The sequence below is a fragment of the Nycticebus coucang genome, chromosome 12 (assembly GCF_027406575.1).
Source record: "Nycticebus coucang isolate mNycCou1 chromosome 12, mNycCou1.pri, whole genome shotgun sequence".
Taxonomy (NCBI): domain Eukaryota; kingdom Metazoa; phylum Chordata; class Mammalia; order Primates; family Lorisidae; genus Nycticebus; species Nycticebus coucang.
The window spans coordinates 74,448,897-74,467,819 of NC_069791.1; the positions used below are offsets into that span (position 1 = coordinate 74,448,897).

Below are 18,923 nucleotides of genomic sequence, written 5' to 3' on the forward strand. Positions count from 1 at the left end.
TAAGTTTTTAGTTCTAAGTCTAGGATGCCCTTTTGGGTAAAAGCAGATCTGCGTGCATCGTGCCTGGTGATCTCCCGTGGGAGAGCTTCCCTCTCTCTTTTCCCAGGGAAGGACACTTAATTATTTTATTTTATTTTATTTTTTCAGATTAATATGAGGGTACAAACAATTAGGTTGCAGTGTTTTCATTTGTTAGGTATGGTCCTTGTTGTAGTTGTACCCCTCACCCAGGAGGTGTGCCATATGCCCCTAAATTGTGCCCATTGGATGACAGGGGGGGACATTTTTTAGCAAGTGCACTCCCTCTCCAGATCCTTAGATGAATGAAAAGGAAGAAACCCAAATAGCATATATGCACATGTCTGTCCTGATTCCCTGCTCAGGGCAGGAGGAGACAGGCCTGCAGCCAAGACCTGGATCCCCTTAGCAGGGGAGATTTGGCTGCTGTAGTTCCATACAGCATGGAGCACAAAGGCTTGAGGTTGCCCCCTACCCAGGGGCTCTGGGGCTAAGGAGTGACCTCAGGAAGTCCTCGTCTCTTGATTTTCCACACACACACTGGGGCCTCACTCTGACCTATTATGTTACCTAGATTCAGAAGTCTAGCTCCAGGGACAACTGAATTTGGGGTCTCGTGTTTTTAATACGGAATTTTTAAAAAGAATTCTCTTTAAAGCATGCCTCATCTTCACTGCAGTATGTATAAATTATGTTCAAGGGGCCCCAGATAATTCCAATGGAGACTAAAACAGAGCTTGGGAAGTCTGAACAGAAGTAGGAGCAGCAAGATGATGGAGGTGACTGCTCAGTCCTGTACTGCCTTGATCTGCAATGTTAGACTTTAGCAGACCACAGGCTCAGAGAGAGGACAACCAGCTTGGGCAGGAGATTGGAAACTTCTGCCAAGAAGTAGCAGAGAGCCTATTGGTTGTCTTTTGACTTTTCTCATGGTTATACTTGCCAGGGTGATTTTTTTTTTTTTTTAATCCTTTCTTCTCTGGCTTCTGGGTCTATTCTTAAAAAGAAGTGTTGGAGAAAAAAGAACTAGGATTTATTGAAGTCTCCCCAGGAGGTGGCCCCGGGCACGCTGTGCACACACTGACCCCATGGCAGCAGATACTTGTTTTATGGATGGGAAACTGAGACTGGGAGACAGAGATTCCCAGGACAAATCTCTGTAAGAGTCCCAGGGAAGAAGATATTTATTTACTGTAATACACGTTTTCAACAAAGGAAGGAGTAGGAGATATTCACCCAGAAGCTGCACAAGCAGAATTCAGGGGAGCTGGGAGCAAGCAGGCCTCCTCTGTGTGCACATACGCACCCCCTGCCATGGCATCAGGGCCCTGAGTCTGTCACCCAGGCCGCCTTTTGTAGGGGAGAGGTGTGCACATGAAGGTGCAGCGGCTAGGCTGGCCAGGGGGGCCTGAGGGGAAAGGCAAGCATCCCCCTTACAGGGGCTCTTCTTCCAGGTGATTGAGTCAAACAGCATTTCCGAAGAGACGATCAGGACGAAGGAAACTCTGGAGGGTAAGTGGCCGCTGGGCTGGGTGGGACCCTGGGCCTTGGAAAAGGCTGGCCGGTTCTCCCTTCCAGCTGGTCACATTTTGTTGTGTGTCCTCTGCCCTGTAGTGAGTGGGGCCTCCCTGTGCAGTGAGCCGTTCACTCCAGCAATTGAGGAGGGGGACAGGTCCGTGTGTCAGGTGCCAGGCATTGTGCTAAGTACTTTATTATTTGTTTGGTATGACTTTCTTTTCTTTTCTTTTTTTTTTTTTAGAGACAGAGTTTCACTTTGTCACCCTCGGTAGAGTACCGTGGCATCACAGCTCACAGCAACTTCCACCTCTTGGGCTTAAGCGATTCTCTTGCCTCAGCCTCCCAAGTAGCTAGGCCCACAGGCACCTGCCACAACACCTGGCTATTTTTTTGTTGCAATTTGGCTGGGAACGGGTTTGAACCCGCCACCCTCAGTATGTGGGGCCAGTGCCCTACTCACCGAGCCACAGGTGCCGCCCGGTCTGACTTTATTTTTCAAAACAGATATAAACTTCGGGTGGTTCAAAGGACGTATACTAAGTGTTCCCTATCCCTCCATGAAGGCACAGTGTTAGCCATTTTATACCCCCTTTCCAGAAACATTTTATGCAGGTACAAGCAGTGAGGTAACACAAATGGCACTTTGCCTCCCATACTTATGTTGAGCAGTGTATCTTGGAGACAGTCCCTGTCAATAGTACAGGCTGTTGTGGTACAGGCTCTTCCATCAGGTGGAGATGGTGCTGTGGAATTAGCCAGTTTCCCATTAACTCTTGTAGAATGTCTCCAGTCCTGCTCTGGTAGAAACTCAACCTTTCCCTTATGTGAATCAAGTTAAGAGGTATTTCTGTTTCTATTTCTGCTTTGCCCCATTTTTTCTGATTGGGTTATTGATCTTTCTGTTGATTTTTAGAAAAACTCTTTATATATGACATTACAAACATTTTGTTTTCCTTTCTGGTTTGTCTTTTTTCTCCCAGAGACTTGGTCTTGGTGTATTGCCTAGGCCTGTCTCAAACTGCTGGCCTCAAATGATCCTCCTGCCTCAGCCTCCCAAAGTGCTGAGATTATAGGCATGAACCACTGCACCAAGCCTCAGCTATTTTTTTTCTTTTTTTTTTTTTTTTTTTTTGAGACAGAGCCTTAAGCTGTCAGCATGGGTAGAGTGCTGTGGGATCATAGCTTACAGCAACCTCCCACTCCTGGGCTCAAGCAAGTCTCCTGCCTCTGCCTCCCAAGTAGTTGGGACTACAGGCGTCTGCCACACGCCCAGCTATTTTTTGGTTGCATTATTGTTGTTTGGCAGACCTGGGCTGGATTCGAACCCGCCAGCTCAGGTGTATGTGACTGGCACCTTAGCCACTTGAGCCACAGGCGCCAAGCCAGCTATTTTTTTTTTTTTTTTTTTTGTAGAGACAGAGTCTCAATTTATGGCCCTCGGTAGAGTGCCATGGCATCACACAACTCACAGCAACCTCCAACTCCTGGGCTTAGGCGATTCTCTTGCCTCAGCCTCCTGAGTAGCTGGGACTACAGGCGCTCGCCACAACGCCCGGCTATATAGCTATATATATTTTTTTTAATTAAAATGACAATATTTAAAAAACAATCATTTTAAAGTGAACAATTCTTTGGCATTTGGTCCATTCACAAATGTTGTGCAGCCACTACCTCTGCGTAGTTCCAAAACATCCCCCAGAAGGAGACTTTGTACTGATGAGAAGTACTCTCTATCTTCCTCTCCCCACAGCCCATGACAGCCACTGAAATCTGCATGCATCCTGCCTTGAGGTCTCCCTCTCTCTTCCCTCTCTCTTCTCCCAGGGAAGGACACTTTTTATTTTTTTTAAATAAAAAAAAAGGCCCAGGAGTTTGAGCCTCAGTTTACTTTGTATCTCTACAGACTTGCCTGTTCTGCACCTTAATATAATGAAGTCACACCATATGTAACCTTTTATGTCTAGTGTCTTTCACTTAGCATAATGTTTCCATCCAGGATTATAGTGTGGATCAGTGCTTCATTCCTTTTTATGGCCAAATAATATTCTACGTTTTGCTTATCCATTCATCAGTTGGTGGACATTTGTGTTGTTTCCACCTTTTGGCTATTGTGAATAGTGCTGCTGTCCACGTGGGTCTGTGTGTACTTGTTGAGTCCCCATTTTCAGTTCTTTGGGATATACACCTCGGAGTGGGATGCTAGCTCATATGGTAATTCTGTGCTTAATTTTTTGAGGAATTAAGACTCCTTTGAGTATTGTTGCCCATTTTTCCAAGCAATTTTAGAATCACCTTATCTAATTCTATAAAAATTAAAATTGTGTTGGTATTTTTATTAGTATTAATTACATTTATAAATTAACTTGTAGTTTGAAACCAGTTTGATCAATGTAGCAAGATCCTGTGTCTACAAAAAAAATTAAAGATTAGCCAGTCATAGTGGTGTGAGACTATAGTCCCAGTGACTTGGAAGGCTGAGGCAGGAGAATTGCTTAAGCCCAGGAGTTTGAGGCTACAGTGAGCTATGATTGCACCACTGCACTCTAGACCAGGTGGCTAAGTGAGGGACTATCTCTAAAAAAATATTCTAACAATTTTAATTTGGATTGGGCGCAGTGGCTCACACTTCTAATCCTTATTAGCACTTTGGAAGGCCAAGGAGCGAAGATCACTTGAGCTCAGGAGTTCAAGACTAGCCTGAGCAAGAGTGAGACCTCATCTCTACTAAAAACATAAAAGTATCTGGGTGTGTGGCTTGGCGCCCTTAGCTCAGCACTTATGGCACCTGCCACATGCACTGGGGCTGGTGGGTTGTAACCCAGCCTGAGCTTGCTAAACAAACAAAAAAACAAAAAAAAAAATTTGGATGTTGTGGCGGGCACCTATAATCCCAGCTACAGGGGAGACTGAGGCAAGAGAATTGCTTGAGTCCTGAGAGTTTGAGGTTGCTGTGAGCTGTGATGCCATGGCACTCTACCGAGGGCAACATAGTGAGACTCTGTCTCAAAAAAAAAGAAAGACAGGGCGGTGCCTGTGGCTCAAGGAGTAGGGCGCCGGTCCCATGTGCCAGAGGTGGTGGGTTCAAACCCAGCCCCAGCCAAAAAAAACACACACACAAAAAAAGAAAGACAATCTGGGTGTGGTGGCAGGCACCTGTAGTTTTAGCTACTCAAAAGGCTGAGATAGGAGTATTGCTTGAGCCCAGGAGTTTGAGCCTGCAGTGAGCTATGATTGCGCCTCTGCACGCTAGCCCAGGTGAAAGAATGAGACACTGGTCTCTAAAAATATATTTTTAAATGTTTAACTTTTTAAAAAAAAAATAGCAAAATAAAAATACCAGGCACTTTTCATGTATTCCTTCCTTTTTGGCTGTTGGGAGGGTCCAGGATTGTACACACAAGACTGGTGACCTGGGCACTGTTATTATTACCCTCATTTTTCACTTGAGGAAACTAAGGCTGTGACAAGTTACCCAAGGCCACAGTGTTGGATCCTCTTCTCCAAGGTGGGTTACCTAGAGAGACAGCTGGTTTGAGGAAGAACTTGGACCATGGAGGCCCAGGGTGGCCCTGTTTTAGGGTTCCTGGAAGAGGGCCACAGCCTTGCCTGCTGGTCTGCACTGTTGGCCCTGGAGCATGGATGCTTCTCATGTCTCCCCTTCTCCCTAGGCCTGCAGGACAAGCTGAACAAGAGGGACAAAGAGGTGACAGCCTTGACATCCCAGACCGAGATGCTCAGGGCCCAAGTAAGTGGTAAGTCTTCTCCCGCAGGGCAGATGCAGGGGCTCACTGGGGATGTGTGGTCCAGTGTGCTGGCAAGTGTGGAGGGATTAGCACAGGGAACCCTCCCCAGCCCTGCTGTGAGAAGGCAACAGCCTGGGCCAGGTCACCTGTGCCATGCACGCACCTGGGCAGCAGTGAGTGGAAGAGGAGTCCCCCCCCCCGCCACAGTCTATCATAATCAAGGCCCATGGCTAGCTTGTCTCCCCAGCGCCAACTATATGTCCTCCGTGTCCTGAAATTCCATCTTGCTGGTCTCGATGACTTTTGGGTTTCTTATAGGGCACTGATACCACCTCCCCCCCAGCTCCTAAAAGAACTGCCAGGGCCTGATTTCAGAATTGGGGGGATGTTGGCCACAGCCAAAAGTAAAAATCAAGGACGGGGAGCCTGGGGAGAGGCAGGGGTCTAGACTTGGGATTTTGTGACAAGAACGCCAATGAGGTGTCCATGAGACAGCCCTTCCTGGGACCGTGAGCCCCCGCCCCCTCTTCCGTTCAGTCCCCTTTGCATTCATGTGGCATAATTGGTCCTGACAAAGGTCATTGGACCTCAAACTCCTCTAAGGCCAGGGTGAACGTGCAGCTTTTCCTTGTCTGAACAGTAGTGTAAATACGGTGTCCTCTAGGAAGGGCGCCCACCCCACACCAGAGGGCCTTCTGCTGTGCAGGGAGGGGGGTGCTCTGCTTTTCCTAGCTATTTTCTCGGGCCCCTTGTGGCCTGCCTTTGAGGGGGACAGAGACCTATGAAGCTTTTAAAACCACACATTCCCCAGAAAAATCAGTGTCCTGCTGGGGCCTTAGCCCTCATTTGGGACAGATTCCCAAATGTTCCTAACCCTCTTCCTCCTGTCTCCACCTGCCCATCCCAGCACTGGAGAGTAAGTGCAAGTCGGGTGAGAAGAAGGTGGACGCCATCCTGAAGGAGAAGCGACGTCTGGAGGCCGAGCTAGAGGCTGTGTCCCGGAAGACCCATGATGCCTCTGGCCAGCTGGTCCTCCTCAGCCAGGAGCTGCTGCGGAAGGAACGGTGAGTCAGGCGTGGAACAGCCTGGCCCTCCTTTCCCGTGACCTCTGCCTTTGTTCTCCAGGGGCAGAGGGGACATACCTGGTGGTCCAGGTGGCTGGTCCTCTGCTCAGTTCCACAGAAGCTTCCAAAGCCTCAGCATGGTTGTCTTAGCCAAGCTCATAGGAAAGATTAATGCTCTCCAGACTATTTGGTTTCAGGGACCCCTTTAAACTCTTAAAAATTATTGAGGATCCTCAAAGAGCTTCTGTTTGTTTATTCTACATTGACCATATTAGAAATTAAAACTGGCACTCTGGGAGGCCGAGGTGGGAGGTTAAGAGTTCGAGACCAGGCTTAGTGCCTGTGGCTCAAGCGGCTAAGGCGCCAGCCACATACACCTGAGTTGGCAGGTTCGAATCCAGCCCGCGCCTGCCAAACGACAATGACGGCTGCAACCAAAAAACAGCCAGGCGTTGTGGGGGTGCCTGTGGAGGTGGAGGCAGGAGAATCTCTTGAGCCCGGGAGTTGGAGGTTGCTGTGAGCTGTGATGCCACATCACTCTACCTGGGGCAACAGCTTGAGGCTCTGTCTCAAGAAAAAGAAAAAGTTTGAGACCAGCCTGAGCAAGAGCAAGACCCCATTTCTATAAAAATAGAAAATTAACCAGGTGTTGTGGTAGCGCCTATAGTGCCAGCTACTCAGGAGGCTGAGGCAGGAGGATGGCTTGAGCTCAGGAGTTGGAGGATGCAGTGAGCTATCGTGATGCTCCTTCATTCTAACCAGGACAACAGTGAGGCTCTTAACTCCCCCCAAAAAGAAGGAAAGAAATTAAAACAGAAAATTTTAGTTAATCCATTTTAAAATAACAAGCCAATCACATGTAATATAAAAACATGCTTTTGATAAAAGGTAACTATTTTCTAAAACACAAACTATTTTGCAGAAAGAGTGGCATTGATTCGCATTTTTGCAAATTTGAATGTTGTGCCTAATAAGAGAAAACTGGATTCTTGTATCTTCTGCAGTGTTTGTGAGTTGTTTTGGTTGAAGCGTATTAGGAACATCTCACCTTAGGTAGATATATAGTTGGAAAAGGAAGGAATATTTTAATATCTTTTTCAGATAATTATTAGTGTATCGTGTAGTTCCAGGAAAGGATTATACCCTCAAGAGAAAGACAATGAAAATAGTTTTATTATTATTATTTATTCTTTTTTTTTTTTTTAGAGACAGAGTCTTTCTTTATTGCCCTCGGTAGAGTGCCGTGGCGTCATAGCTCGCAGCAACCTCCAATTCCTGGGCTTAGGTGATTCTCTTGCCTCAGCTTCCAGAGTAGCCGGGAATACAGGAGCCTGCCACAACGCCCGGCTATTTTTTTGTTGCAGCTTGGCTGGGGCCGGGTTTGAACCTGGCACCCTCGTTATATGGGGCCAGCGCCCTACCCACTGAGCCACAGGTGCCGCCCTATTATTATTTATTCTTATGATGCTGGCAATAGTTTTGACCCAGAGACCCCTGAAAAAGTCTTGGGAACTCATAGAGGTTCCCTAGACCATATTTTGAAAACCACTGGGCTAAATATAGCCCATACATGTGATTTGTATGATCTGTATGAAGGTTACAGAAATGAGACTAGCATGTAAAAGGCTGAAAATGTCAATAAAATCAAGATTTCATCAGATTCCCAGAAAAAATTGGAAGATCTGACCACACTGGGCTGACTTCTAGCATGGGCACCACTAGCCATTTGCCCCTACCCCTCTGATGGGGGCCCTCTGGGTCCCCAGTCTCTCATCTCCTTCTAGACATTGTCACCAGCCCTGTAAGCTTTATGTTTCTGGCCCTGAGTTAAAGGACTCTCTTTGAAGCATCGTTTTGTGGAGGAAATGCTGTCTCCTCCCCTGTGCTCCCTTCCTGAGGAAGGGAGAATTCCTCTGCTTCAAATCTAGCACCTCTCTAGAAGATGCCCTACGCAACAAGGGGTTAAACAGATGTAATGAGTGAATTTGGGAATATTGTAGAGCAACATCGCCCTCTGCGGACAATGTGGCCTGTGCCTTCTCCGGCATGAACAAAGCAGCCAGGCCATACTGGTGCCCACTTGCTCCCTGTCCAATCTCCATCTAAAGTGGAACTTTTATTCTTGTTGCTCAGCCCACTCTCACCTTCTTCCAGGAGCCTTTCTGCACTGTCCTGGCCACAGGGATCCCCCCTCCTCTGAGTCCCAGTAGAACTCACTGGAGTTTTTGGTCTTAAATCAGTTGTCCAAATTTTCCCCCTTATCCTCAGCAACGTTTCCGCATCCCTCATTCCTTCCTCCAGCTCGCATCACCCATGTGATTTCCTACCTTCTGGAATACCTTCTTCTTTTTGGTCATTTCTTTAAGTTCAGCCTATTCTTCCAGACTTAGCTCAGAGTCCACCTCTTCCTTGAAACCTTTCTTGATTGCTACAGGCCACAGGGGACTCCCCCATATTCCCAAGATGCTGAGAGTTAGGAGTGGGGGCTCAACCAGGAATGCTTTAGTGACAGTAATGTAATATCCATCAAAGAGCAGATTAAACTAGTGGAGATTTCCTCTCCCTACATAACAAGAAATCTGCAGGTAGCGGTGATTGGCACTTGGTTTGGCGGCTCAGTCTCTCACTGCTAACACTTTCGTGGTTCTCCTTGTCTCTCCCTCATGATTACGAGGTAGCTGTTGAAACTCCAGCCATCACATTCATAACAGAAGAAAGAGGGGTTGTGCCAGAAGATTTCCACTGTTAACAACTGCCAGGGCCAGCTAGTAGGGGAGTTTTCCCCTCTTTGATGGTGGATGCAGGCAAGGAAAAGGCGTGGAAGGGTTGTGTGTGCTCCATCTGTTCCCATGGTGGCATTGCTGATCCGTCACTGCGCTCTTTTGTGCAGCGCCAAATGTGGCCTCAGAACTTTACTTATCACAATGCTCCGGGAAGCTACTTTCAGTTGATTAAGAGTTGACATGGGAAATATAACCCATCTGACATCAGGCATTTAAAATGTCTTGCCACATAACATCTCCTAGGTGAATGTTTTGGGATTTTTTTGTTTTTTTTGTTTTTTGTAGAGACAGAGTCTCACTGTACCGCCCTCGGGTAGAGTGCCATGGCGTCACACGGCTCACAGCAACCTCTAACTCTTGGGCTTACGCAATTCTCTTGCCTCAGCCTCCCAAGCAGCTGGGACTACAGGCGCGCACCACAACGCCCGGCTATTTTTCTGTTGCAGTTTGGCCGGGGCTGGGTCCGAACCCGCCACCCTCGGCATATGGGGCCAGCACCCTACTCACTGAGCCACAGGCGCCGCCCCTGGGTTTTGTTTTTTTTTTTTTAATTTTTTGATTAAACAAATATATTCTTTTAAAAAAAAAAAAAAAACTTTTAGGAAGAGTCCTCTGGACTGCCCCATTACCAGGCCTCTCTTGGGCTGTAGTCAGATTGTTTCCACTGTGGCCCCTTGTGGCACAGGTGCTAACTCCAGTGTCTCCCTGGGGTGATTAGTCCCTAGGCACTTGGTAAATTGCTGGAGTGTAGGAGTTGGAGGGTCAAGTGGCCAACTGTATTCTTCCCCCAGGAGCCTGAACGAACTGCGTGTGTTGCTGCTGGAAGCCAATCGTCATTCCCCAGGGCCCGAGAGGGACCTGAGCCGTGAGGTGCACAAGGCTGAGTGGCGGATCAAAGAGCAGAAACTCAAGGATGACATCCGTGGCCTGCGAGAAAAGCTGACAGGGCTGGTACGTGGGGTGGGAGGTGCCAAGGCAGGGCTAGGGCTGCCCTGCAGTCAAGCCTTCAAGACTGGTGACCTCCTGGAGTGACCCTAGGGACAATCAAGTCACAAGATTTAAAATGCCCTAGGACCACAAGCAGGAGGTGGAGGGGCCCTGGGAAGCCCCTTTGCAGATGTTGTGGTCAGCTGCAGTGCAGTCTGGGGCTGCAGGCCTCTGGCCCTCAGGGTTCAGGGCTAAGGGGCCTCACTGGCTGCCCACCCAGACCGTGGGTACAGTGTCACTGGGCTAGCTGCCCTGCCATCCTTCAAGTCCCAGCATGTCTGGCCACAGGGGTTTGGTTCCAACACCTTCTGTGGTCCTCACGTAAGTCTGAGAATGACCCAGGAAAAGACTCAGCCCTGGGACTGATGGGCACTGGGGAGTTCTGAACAGATACCCCCTCAGTCGTTCCCAGAACCACATGGGAGGTGGACTGCTGGACTCAGACTTAGCCCCACAGGGCACAGGTTGGTCAAGTTCATGTGAGCATCCCCTGCACCATGCCCAGTCCATGGGGAATCTTGGGGAACTTGTGGTAGCTGGGTCAAACCACCCACAGGGAGGCAGGCTCTGTGAGAAGGAAGTTTGTGTAGAGCAGTGGTTCTCAACCTTCCTAATGCCGTGACCCTTTAATACAGTTCCTCATGTTGTGGTGACCCCCTACCATAAAATTATTTTCATTGCTACTTTATAACTAATGTTGCTACTGTTATGAATCGTAATGTAAATATCTGATATGCAATATTTAGGTGACCCCTTTGAAAGGGTTGTTCAACCCCCAAAGGGGTCACAACCAACAGGTTGAGAACCACTGGTGTAAAGGGTCAGGGCACGCAGAACTGGGCAGTACCAGGAGGGTTGTGTTTGTGTGGGAGGGAGAAGATGACCAGCCACCTAAGGCAGGTGGCACTCTGGGCACTCTGCTGGGCAGCTGTAGAGAGAAGGCATCCCTACAAGACAGTGGGGGGCAATGGAAGACGGAAAGAAGGGAGAGGGCCCTGAATTGGGGGACCTGGAATTGTGGAGCTTCTGGTACAGCCTGAGAGTTCAGGGCAGGGGACCCTGAGGGGAGGGAGAGAGGTTGAGGGATGTTAGGGTGATGCCCAGGCCTGGACCTAGAGATGCAGTGGGGCCAGAGACCGTCCTGCCTGGAGGTAAGACCCCCCCCCCACCATACGCATTCTCTCACACACACCGTGCACGTTGCATACATAATCTCCTACTCCCTTATCGCTCCAGGACAAAGAGAAGTCCCTTTCCGAGCAGAGGCGCTATTCCCTCATCGACCCGTCCTCAGCGCCCGAACTCCTGCGGCTGCAGCACCAGCTGATGAGCACTGAGGAGGCACTGCGGGATGCGCTGGACCAGTCTCAGCAGGTGGAGAAGCTCATGGAGGCCATAAGGAGCTGCCCCGACAGGGCCCAGGTGAGAGCCATGGGCCAGGCCTGGTGACCAAGAGGCAGCCATTGTGGCAGTGTCCCTGAGGAACCCTGGCTATAGGGATGTGGGAGAGAGAGCCCTGGCCTGGGGTTCCAGTCTGAAGGGGGAGGAGTCCAGGCCAAGGGGTACATGTTTGTACCCTGAGCAGTCATACTGACAGCTGGGTGCTGGGGGTTCCCGGGGAGCCCCAGCCTGCAGAGGTTGGGGTTAAGAGCTCAAACCAGTCCCGTCTGGAAAACTTCGCCATCTAGTGGGCTAACCAGGAACTGCTGCCTGGCATACCTCACTCAGCCTCTCCTGATGACTCTTGCAGACCATCGCCAATTCTAGTTCTACAAATGGCATCCACCAGCAAGACAAAGCCCACAAACAGGAGGTAAGGCGTGCCCCACTCCGCACAGCACACCTCTCTGGGGAAAAACCCTGAAAAGTCACTAAAAATAAAGACAAAGATGCCTTGTGCAAGACTTTGCAATAGGGCTACCTGAGGAGGGGGCTGTTGTAGTCAGACCTGAATCAGTATCCATCCTGCTCTTTGGATCACATTACCTTCCCTTCTTTAAAAACTTCTTTATTGTAAAGTATTACATGTCTGTCTTAGTCGTTTAGTGTTCCTGTAAAGGAATACCTGAATCTGGGTAATTTATAAAGAAAGCTCTTGTTCGTGCTGGCTGGAAGGTTCAAGACTGAGCATCTGGCGAGGGCCTTGGGAAGCTCTGACCCATGCATGGAAGCAGGCAAAGGGGAGCTGGTGTGTGCAGAGGTCACATAGCGAGGGGAGAGAAAGAGGAGGGTGCCAGGCTCTTTTTAACCAGTTTTTGAGGTAACTAATAAGAAAAAAAACTCAGCCAGACATCTGAACTGTAGCAATGCCTATGTGGAAACTTCTGGAAAAAATCCAAAAGTTATAAAGAAGAAACTGCTAACCAGTAGCTCTTCTCCTCAGAAATGACCTGGCCCAGGAACGCTGGTGACCTCTAAGCGGTCTCCTTCCCAAACTTTCCTGGGCATTTACATGTGTATGTATGTGAGTGTCTATGTGTATACTCACTAAAGTTATTTGTAATCCCCAAATCAGTACTCTCAGCATTTTCATGGTCATTTGCAAACACACAGGTGAATAACTTGAACTGTCTGGTGTGCACTCCCACTTGAAGTTGAACAAGGCAATGCTCTGCCTCCTTGTTTGAGGTCTCACACTGTAAACAAGTTTCCTTTTCATGGGTCAGACCATAAACATGGTCTATTTAGTGCCATGTGTGCATATTTTTGTGCTTTTTTTTCTTGTTGGTGATTTTGCTGTTTAACTTGGCCCTGAGGTATAGTGCTGAAGTGCTGTGTAATATTTGTAAGCACAGGTGCACTATGATGGACTTGACAGAGAAAATCTGTGTGGTAGGTAAGCTTCATTCAAGCATGGGCTACCATGCTGTTGGCCAAGGTTGTGTTTTGATCAGTTGACAAAAATGTGATTAGAGGCTCACATTTAGCAAAATAACCCTGTTATTTTCTTTTTTTTTTTTTTTTTGAGACAGAGCTTCAAGCTGTTGCCCTGGGTAGAGTGCCATGTCGTCACAGCTCGCAGCAGCCTCCAGCTCCTGGGCTCAAGTGATTCTCTTGCCTCTGCCTCCCAAGTAGCTGGGACTACAGGCACCTGCCACAACGCCCGGCTATCTTTTTTGGTCACAGCCGTCGTTGTTTGGTGGGCCTGGGCTGGATTTGAACCTCCCAGCTCAGGTGTATGTGGCTGGCGCCTTAGCCGTTTGAGCCACAGGCACCGAGCCAACCCTGTTAATTTTCATTAGGAGTGATGGTTCAGTGTTTCATAATGCAGTGTTCATGCTGACATTGCAGAACATAACTACTGCAAATAATAAGAGTCATTATTATAATATATGTATGCAGAGGCATATGTGCTTTTTATTTAGAAATAATTTCAACCGGGCATGGTAGCTTATACCTATAATCCTAGCACTTTGGGAGGCTGAAGTGGGTGGATTGCTTGAACTCAGGAGTACAAGACCAGCTTCAGCAAGAGCAAGACCCTGTATCTACTAAACATAGAAAAACTAGCCAGTTGTTGTGGCGGGCACCTGTAGTCCCAGCTACTCGGGAGCTGAGGCAGGAAGATCACTTGATCCCAAGAGTTTAAGGTTGCTATGAGCTATAATGCACTCAACCCAGGGCAACAGAGTGAAAATCTGTCTCAAAAAAAAAAAAAAAGAAAAATAATTTCAAACTTACAAAAAATTGCCAGAAGAACAACAGCGCACAGAACATTTACAGGCTGTTTGCTGCATACCGTGTTGTTTACATGTTGTCCATTCACTTTATCCTTTGCCCTCTCCACGTAGGTGTATGTGTTGTAATGTATACAACTTTTTCTGAACCATTTGAGTATGATCGCATGTATCCTGACCCTAAACACTTCAGTCTGTATTTCTTGAGCACAGGACATGATTTTACATAACCACAGTAGTTACCAACCTCAGTGAGCGTAACATCTAGATAAGACTTTTATCTAATTGACTCTCCAAACTCCACTTTCCTCAGCTTGCCCAACAGTGTTTCTGTGACTCCTTTTTCTCAGTATAAGATCCAGTCTAGCATTAAGTCATCTTTTTTTTTTTTTTTTTTTGTAGAGACAGAGTTTTACTTTATGGCCCTCAGTAGAGTGCCGTGGCATCACACAGCTCACAGCAACCTCCAACTCCTGGGCTTAAGCGATTCTCTTGCCTCAGCCTCCCGAGCAGCTGGGACTACAGGCGCCCGCCACAACACCCAGCTATTTTTTGGTTGCAGTTTGGCCGGGGCCGGGTTTGAACCCGTCACCCTCGGTATATGGGGCCGGTGCCTTACTGACTGAGCCACAGGCGCCGCCCCGCATTAAGTCATCTTAATGTATTTAGTCACTATGTCTCTTTCGTTTGATCTGGAACATTTCCTCAATTTCTCTTTGACTTTTGTGATACTGACATTTTTGACATAAAAGTCCTCTCTCTTTCGTTTTGTCTTTTGGTTTTTTGCCCAGGCTAGAGTGCAGTGGAGTCATCGTGGCTCACTGTAACCTCAGACTTCTGGGCTTGAGTAATCTTCCTGCTCAGCCTCCTGAACAGCGTGGACTACAGGTGTGTGCCACCATGCCTGCCTCATTTTATTATCTTTTACAGAGATAGCGTCTTGCTACAATGCCCAGGCTGGTCTCAAACTCCTGGCCTCCAGCAATCCTCCCACCTTGGCCTGCCAAAGTGCTGGGATTAGAGGTGTGAGCCACTGTGCCAAGCTTGCCTTTTTTTTTTTTTGAAACAGAGTCTTACTTTGTCACCCCCTAGTAGAGTGCCATGGTGTTATAACTCATAACAACCTCAAACTCCTGGGTTGAGGCAATCCTTTTGGCTCAGCCTCCTAAGTAGCTGGGACTACAGGCACCTGCCATAACACCTGGCTAGTTTGTTTTTATTTTTTTTAGAGACAGGATCTCAATCTTGCTCAGTCTGGTCTCCAACTCCTGAGCTCAGGTGATCCACCCATCTCGGCCTCCCACCAGAGTGCTAGGTGTGAGCCATTGTGCCCACACCAGCTTGGTTTATTTTTTTTATTATTTTTTTTTTGTTTGTTTGTTTGTTTGTTTGTTTGAGACAGAGTCTCACTGTGTCGCCCTCAGTAGAGTGCTGTAGCATCACAACTCACAGCAACCTCAAACTCTTGGACTTAAGTGATTTCTTGCCTCAGCCTCCCAAGAGGCTGGGACGACAGGCAACTGCCAAAACGCATGACTATTTTTTTAGAGACAAGGTCTCGCTCTGGCTCAGGCTCGAACTCCTGAACTCAAGCAATCCACCCATCTTAGCCTCCCAGAGTGCTAGGATAACAGGTGTGAGTCACCACACCTGGCCTCCAGCTTGCTTTTTTAGTAGAAGAATCCTTGTTGAGCTTTGTCTGGTTCCTCATGATGAGGTCAGGTTATGCGTTTTGGGTAGGACTACTTCAGTCCTTCTCAGGGTATCACAGCTGGGCCTTCATGTCCATCTGCCCCTCATTTGTGATCACCTGGCCAAAGTGTTGTCTGATTCTCCACTGTGCAGCTACTGTTTTTTTCCCCTGACAAGCAGTTTGTGGAGATAGACATAAAGGCCATATGAATTCCTTGCTTCTCATCAAAACTTCAGTATCCACCTCTTGCCTGCACCAGTCTTCACTGAGATGGTTGCAAAGTAGCTGATCTGTTAATATTTTAATGTCATAGATAGTATACTTGTGTTCAATTTTTGCTTTGTATTTTTCCGCCATGGGATATTTCAAACATAAGCACTTTCTCCCTTCTTTAAGCCATCTCTGTAAATTCTACATTTCACAAAGTTGTGGGTGAAAATGGGTTTTCCAGACCCTCATGAGCCTAGGTGCTCCCATGCTGGTTGTAGCTTTGCTTGGCTGTCATTAAGAGGGTGCCAGGTGACCCCTACCTCACCTTACACTCTCCTGCATTGACTGACACACCTAGCATTCACCTCCGGTATTATAAGCACTCGCTGCCAGGGAGCCAGCCTGCCCCCAGCTTGCTGTATGGCCTGGGGCAGGTGAGGCTGGAGCAGAGGGAGGAACCTGCTTCCTCCTCTTCCTTCCATCTCACCTAGGGCCAGGCCTGCAGGGAAGCAGGGAGCCCAGTGCAAGAGAGGGCAGGGGAGGAGGGGAGCCACGATAGGCCTGGGGCAGGTTGGAGGCTCTGGCTACAGAGGAGGGAGGCTTCAGCTATAGGGGCCAGGGCGGGCAGGGTGGCATGGGCAGAGCAGCCACCCTGTACCAAGGTACCCTGGGAGTTGGATCTGCAGCTAGTGTGGCTCTGTCCTCCCAGCAACCCTGAGATTGACCCCCCAAGGCTCTTCGAGAACTTGCTGACCAAGCCCTTGCTCTCTCTAGGACAAGCACTGACGTTGAGGGACACCATGGAGCGGCCCAGTCCATACCAGAGCCCTGCCCAGCTGCCCAATGGCACCCCCTCCAGGAAGGGGCTAGGACTGTCGCTTTGGAGACGAGACAGTGTTTGTAACAATAACGTACTTGCCCCCGTGGAAAATCCCCCACCCCAATCCCCTGCCAGACCAGGAAGCTTCCTCAAGCAGAGCCTTCTACAGAGCGGTACAGTCCGGAGCAGGCCAGGGCCTTAAACCTGGACACATAGCAGCTTCCAGAGTTTGCAGTGGCAGAGGTGACCCAGCCGGGCCCCTCTGCCCAGAAGCTGCCCCAAGGACCATCTTAGCGCCCTGAGTGCTTCCCTGCCCTGCCCTTCTTCCCCTTCTCCCTCAGGTTCCCTTCAGACCTCAGAGGGGACGGGAGGCCCAGCTTACTTGTAGGCATTGAAGAGGGAAGTCCAGTCTTTGAGAGCCAGGTGGGGTTTCCACAGCCCCTTCTCAGGCCAAGACAGTCCCCCAGGGCTTCTTGTCCCACACACTGAGCCTTTTTCAAACAGTGGTACAAGCTCCCCTCAGCCTGTACTTTGAGCTAGGCCCCCCGGTTCAAAGTGTTGGGGGTGGGGGAAGAGATCTTTCTTCCCCCACTCCAGCACCAACTCACACCTCCAAACTGCAGACGGTGTTCACTTAGGCCAGGAGTCACAGTCGAGGGAAGTCTGGGAGCTCTTCCCCTTACCCTCATGACCTTGGACAAACCCGGCTTGGGGTTGGGGGCAGGGGCGGCCACAGTGGAGCCCAGAGTGAGGGCTCCAGGTGTGTTTTGACAAAGGTCAGTAATGTGGGGTCCCCTGGACTGGCTGGATGTTCCAGAACTGGGCCTCCCACCTGCAAATACCTCCACATAGACCCCGGTGTACACACCCTGTACATATACACACAGAGGGACCATGGTACACACATGGCCGTGTGGGAGGGAGCGTTTGCAGTTAACCATACTGAGGCCACACAGACACATGCGTGTTTGGCTTCAGGACTAAGGCCCAGGCCTGGCAGGACTTTGCCCACAGACCCTGTAGACATTCCCACAACTTCATTGTGCACATGCACTCCCAGAGACACGCAGCCAGGCATGCAGGGGTGTGTGTGCCTTGCACACTCTTCAGAACACACATTCCTATAGCCAGGGAAGGAACCATAGGGGTGTTGGGAGTGAGGAAACTCAAACAGCCTCCCTGTCTTCCCCTCACGGCATCCCCCACTTCTCATGGGGCCACAGATTGCCCACCACCTGGTCCCTCAGCATTAGCACAGGGGGGCTCCCACTCTCCTGCAGCTCAGGGAGAGTATCTAGTAGGGACCCTTGCCAGGGGCCTAGGTGCCCCATTCTGCCTGTCTCGTAGTGCACGGGGTGGAAGTACAGTTCAGAGCAACAGCCCAGGTCACCTGTGAGTGCTGCCTGGTACAGGTAGGTAGCACACACGTCCTTGCCTAAACGCAGCCCATCTTGGGGACAGCAGGTCCCACCAGCCTCCTTCCCACTCCCTTTTGGCTTTCGGTAGCTCTCGCATGCAGTTCTATTAACAGCAGCCTAGAAACAATGCTTTAGTGGCCTAACCCAGAGCCAAATACTGCTCTTTCCAGCAAAATCTGGCAGCTCTGCCTCACCCACAGGAGGCACTGATTAGTCTACTAACAGCCAAAGGCCCCCACTGCAGGGCACCAGGAGGGGCGAGCCCCAGGGCATGGGCTTGCGCGTAGCAGGTGTCCTAGAAGCGATTTCCCCGAGAGCATCTGCCTCTGTGGGCCTCTCAGCCTGCTCGGGTGGTCACCTGGACATGGCTCAGCCATGCCCCTCCCCAAGTCCTTCCTGCCCCTTCCCCTCCCCACAGTGGAATTGTTGAAGTGTGGCGAGTCTGTGCTCACTCGGGACAATAAAGCTTGTGACTGGGGTCCAGGACCCCTGCAGTCGTCTGCTCTTCATGGCGCCTTGGGTTCTTTCTCCCCAGCCTCTCCCAGCTCTTGGGCACCTTGTGCCAGGAAGTGGTCCCTGACTGTGCTGTTTGCTGCCACCTGATTCCTGCTCAGGCAGATGAGGGCCTTGCAGGGGCTGGAGCTGAGAGATTCCATGGGAACATTAGCAAGGGCTGCAGGGACCCACAGGCAGCCAGAGCAGGTCCAGAGAGAACATCCTCTGAGTTTGCATTTGGAGCTGAGAGGTGTGAGTCTCAGATCAGCTAACTCACGCTTGTTGGATGAATCTGAGAACATCTTCCCCCTACATGAGCAGATCCTGTCTCCCACTGAGCCTTTCAGTCAAACGGGCTTTGCAGGGGAGGTCCCCTCCCTGGGAGGCTAAATGTGTCAAAGCTACATGCCCTCTCCTGGGAGCTGTGTGAACAGCTGAGGGAACAGTGGGACAGTTTAAGGGGGAACTTGGACATGGACAGGGCTGAGGGAACCTAC

General features: G+C 49.5%; 1 protein-coding gene across 5 annotated transcripts in view; it reads left to right on the forward strand.

Moving 5' to 3' along the window:
* Positions 1-18,447, forward strand: part of CLIP2 (CAP-Gly domain containing linker protein 2) — an 85,404-nt gene extending 66,957 nt beyond the window's left edge. For 3 of the 5 annotated variants that reach the window (XM_053556857.1, XM_053556860.1, XM_053556858.1), the window contains 7 exons: positions 1,473-1,530; positions 5,205-5,288; positions 6,187-6,343; positions 9,918-10,077; positions 11,350-11,535; positions 11,864-11,926; positions 16,468-18,447. In XM_053556857.1, coding sequence (XP_053412832.1) covers positions 1,473-1,530; positions 5,205-5,288; positions 6,187-6,343; positions 9,918-10,077; positions 11,350-11,535; positions 11,864-11,926; positions 16,468-16,479 — 720 coding nt within the window. In that variant the 3' untranslated portion in view covers positions 16,480-18,447. Of the gene's footprint in view, positions 1-1,472; positions 1,531-5,204; positions 5,289-6,186; positions 6,344-9,917; positions 10,078-11,349; positions 11,536-11,863; positions 11,927-16,467 lie in introns of those variants that run through there. The other 2 variants (XM_053556859.1, XR_008373376.1) reach the window with 2 other exon arrangements.
* Positions 18,448-18,923: the final 476 nt, after the last annotated feature.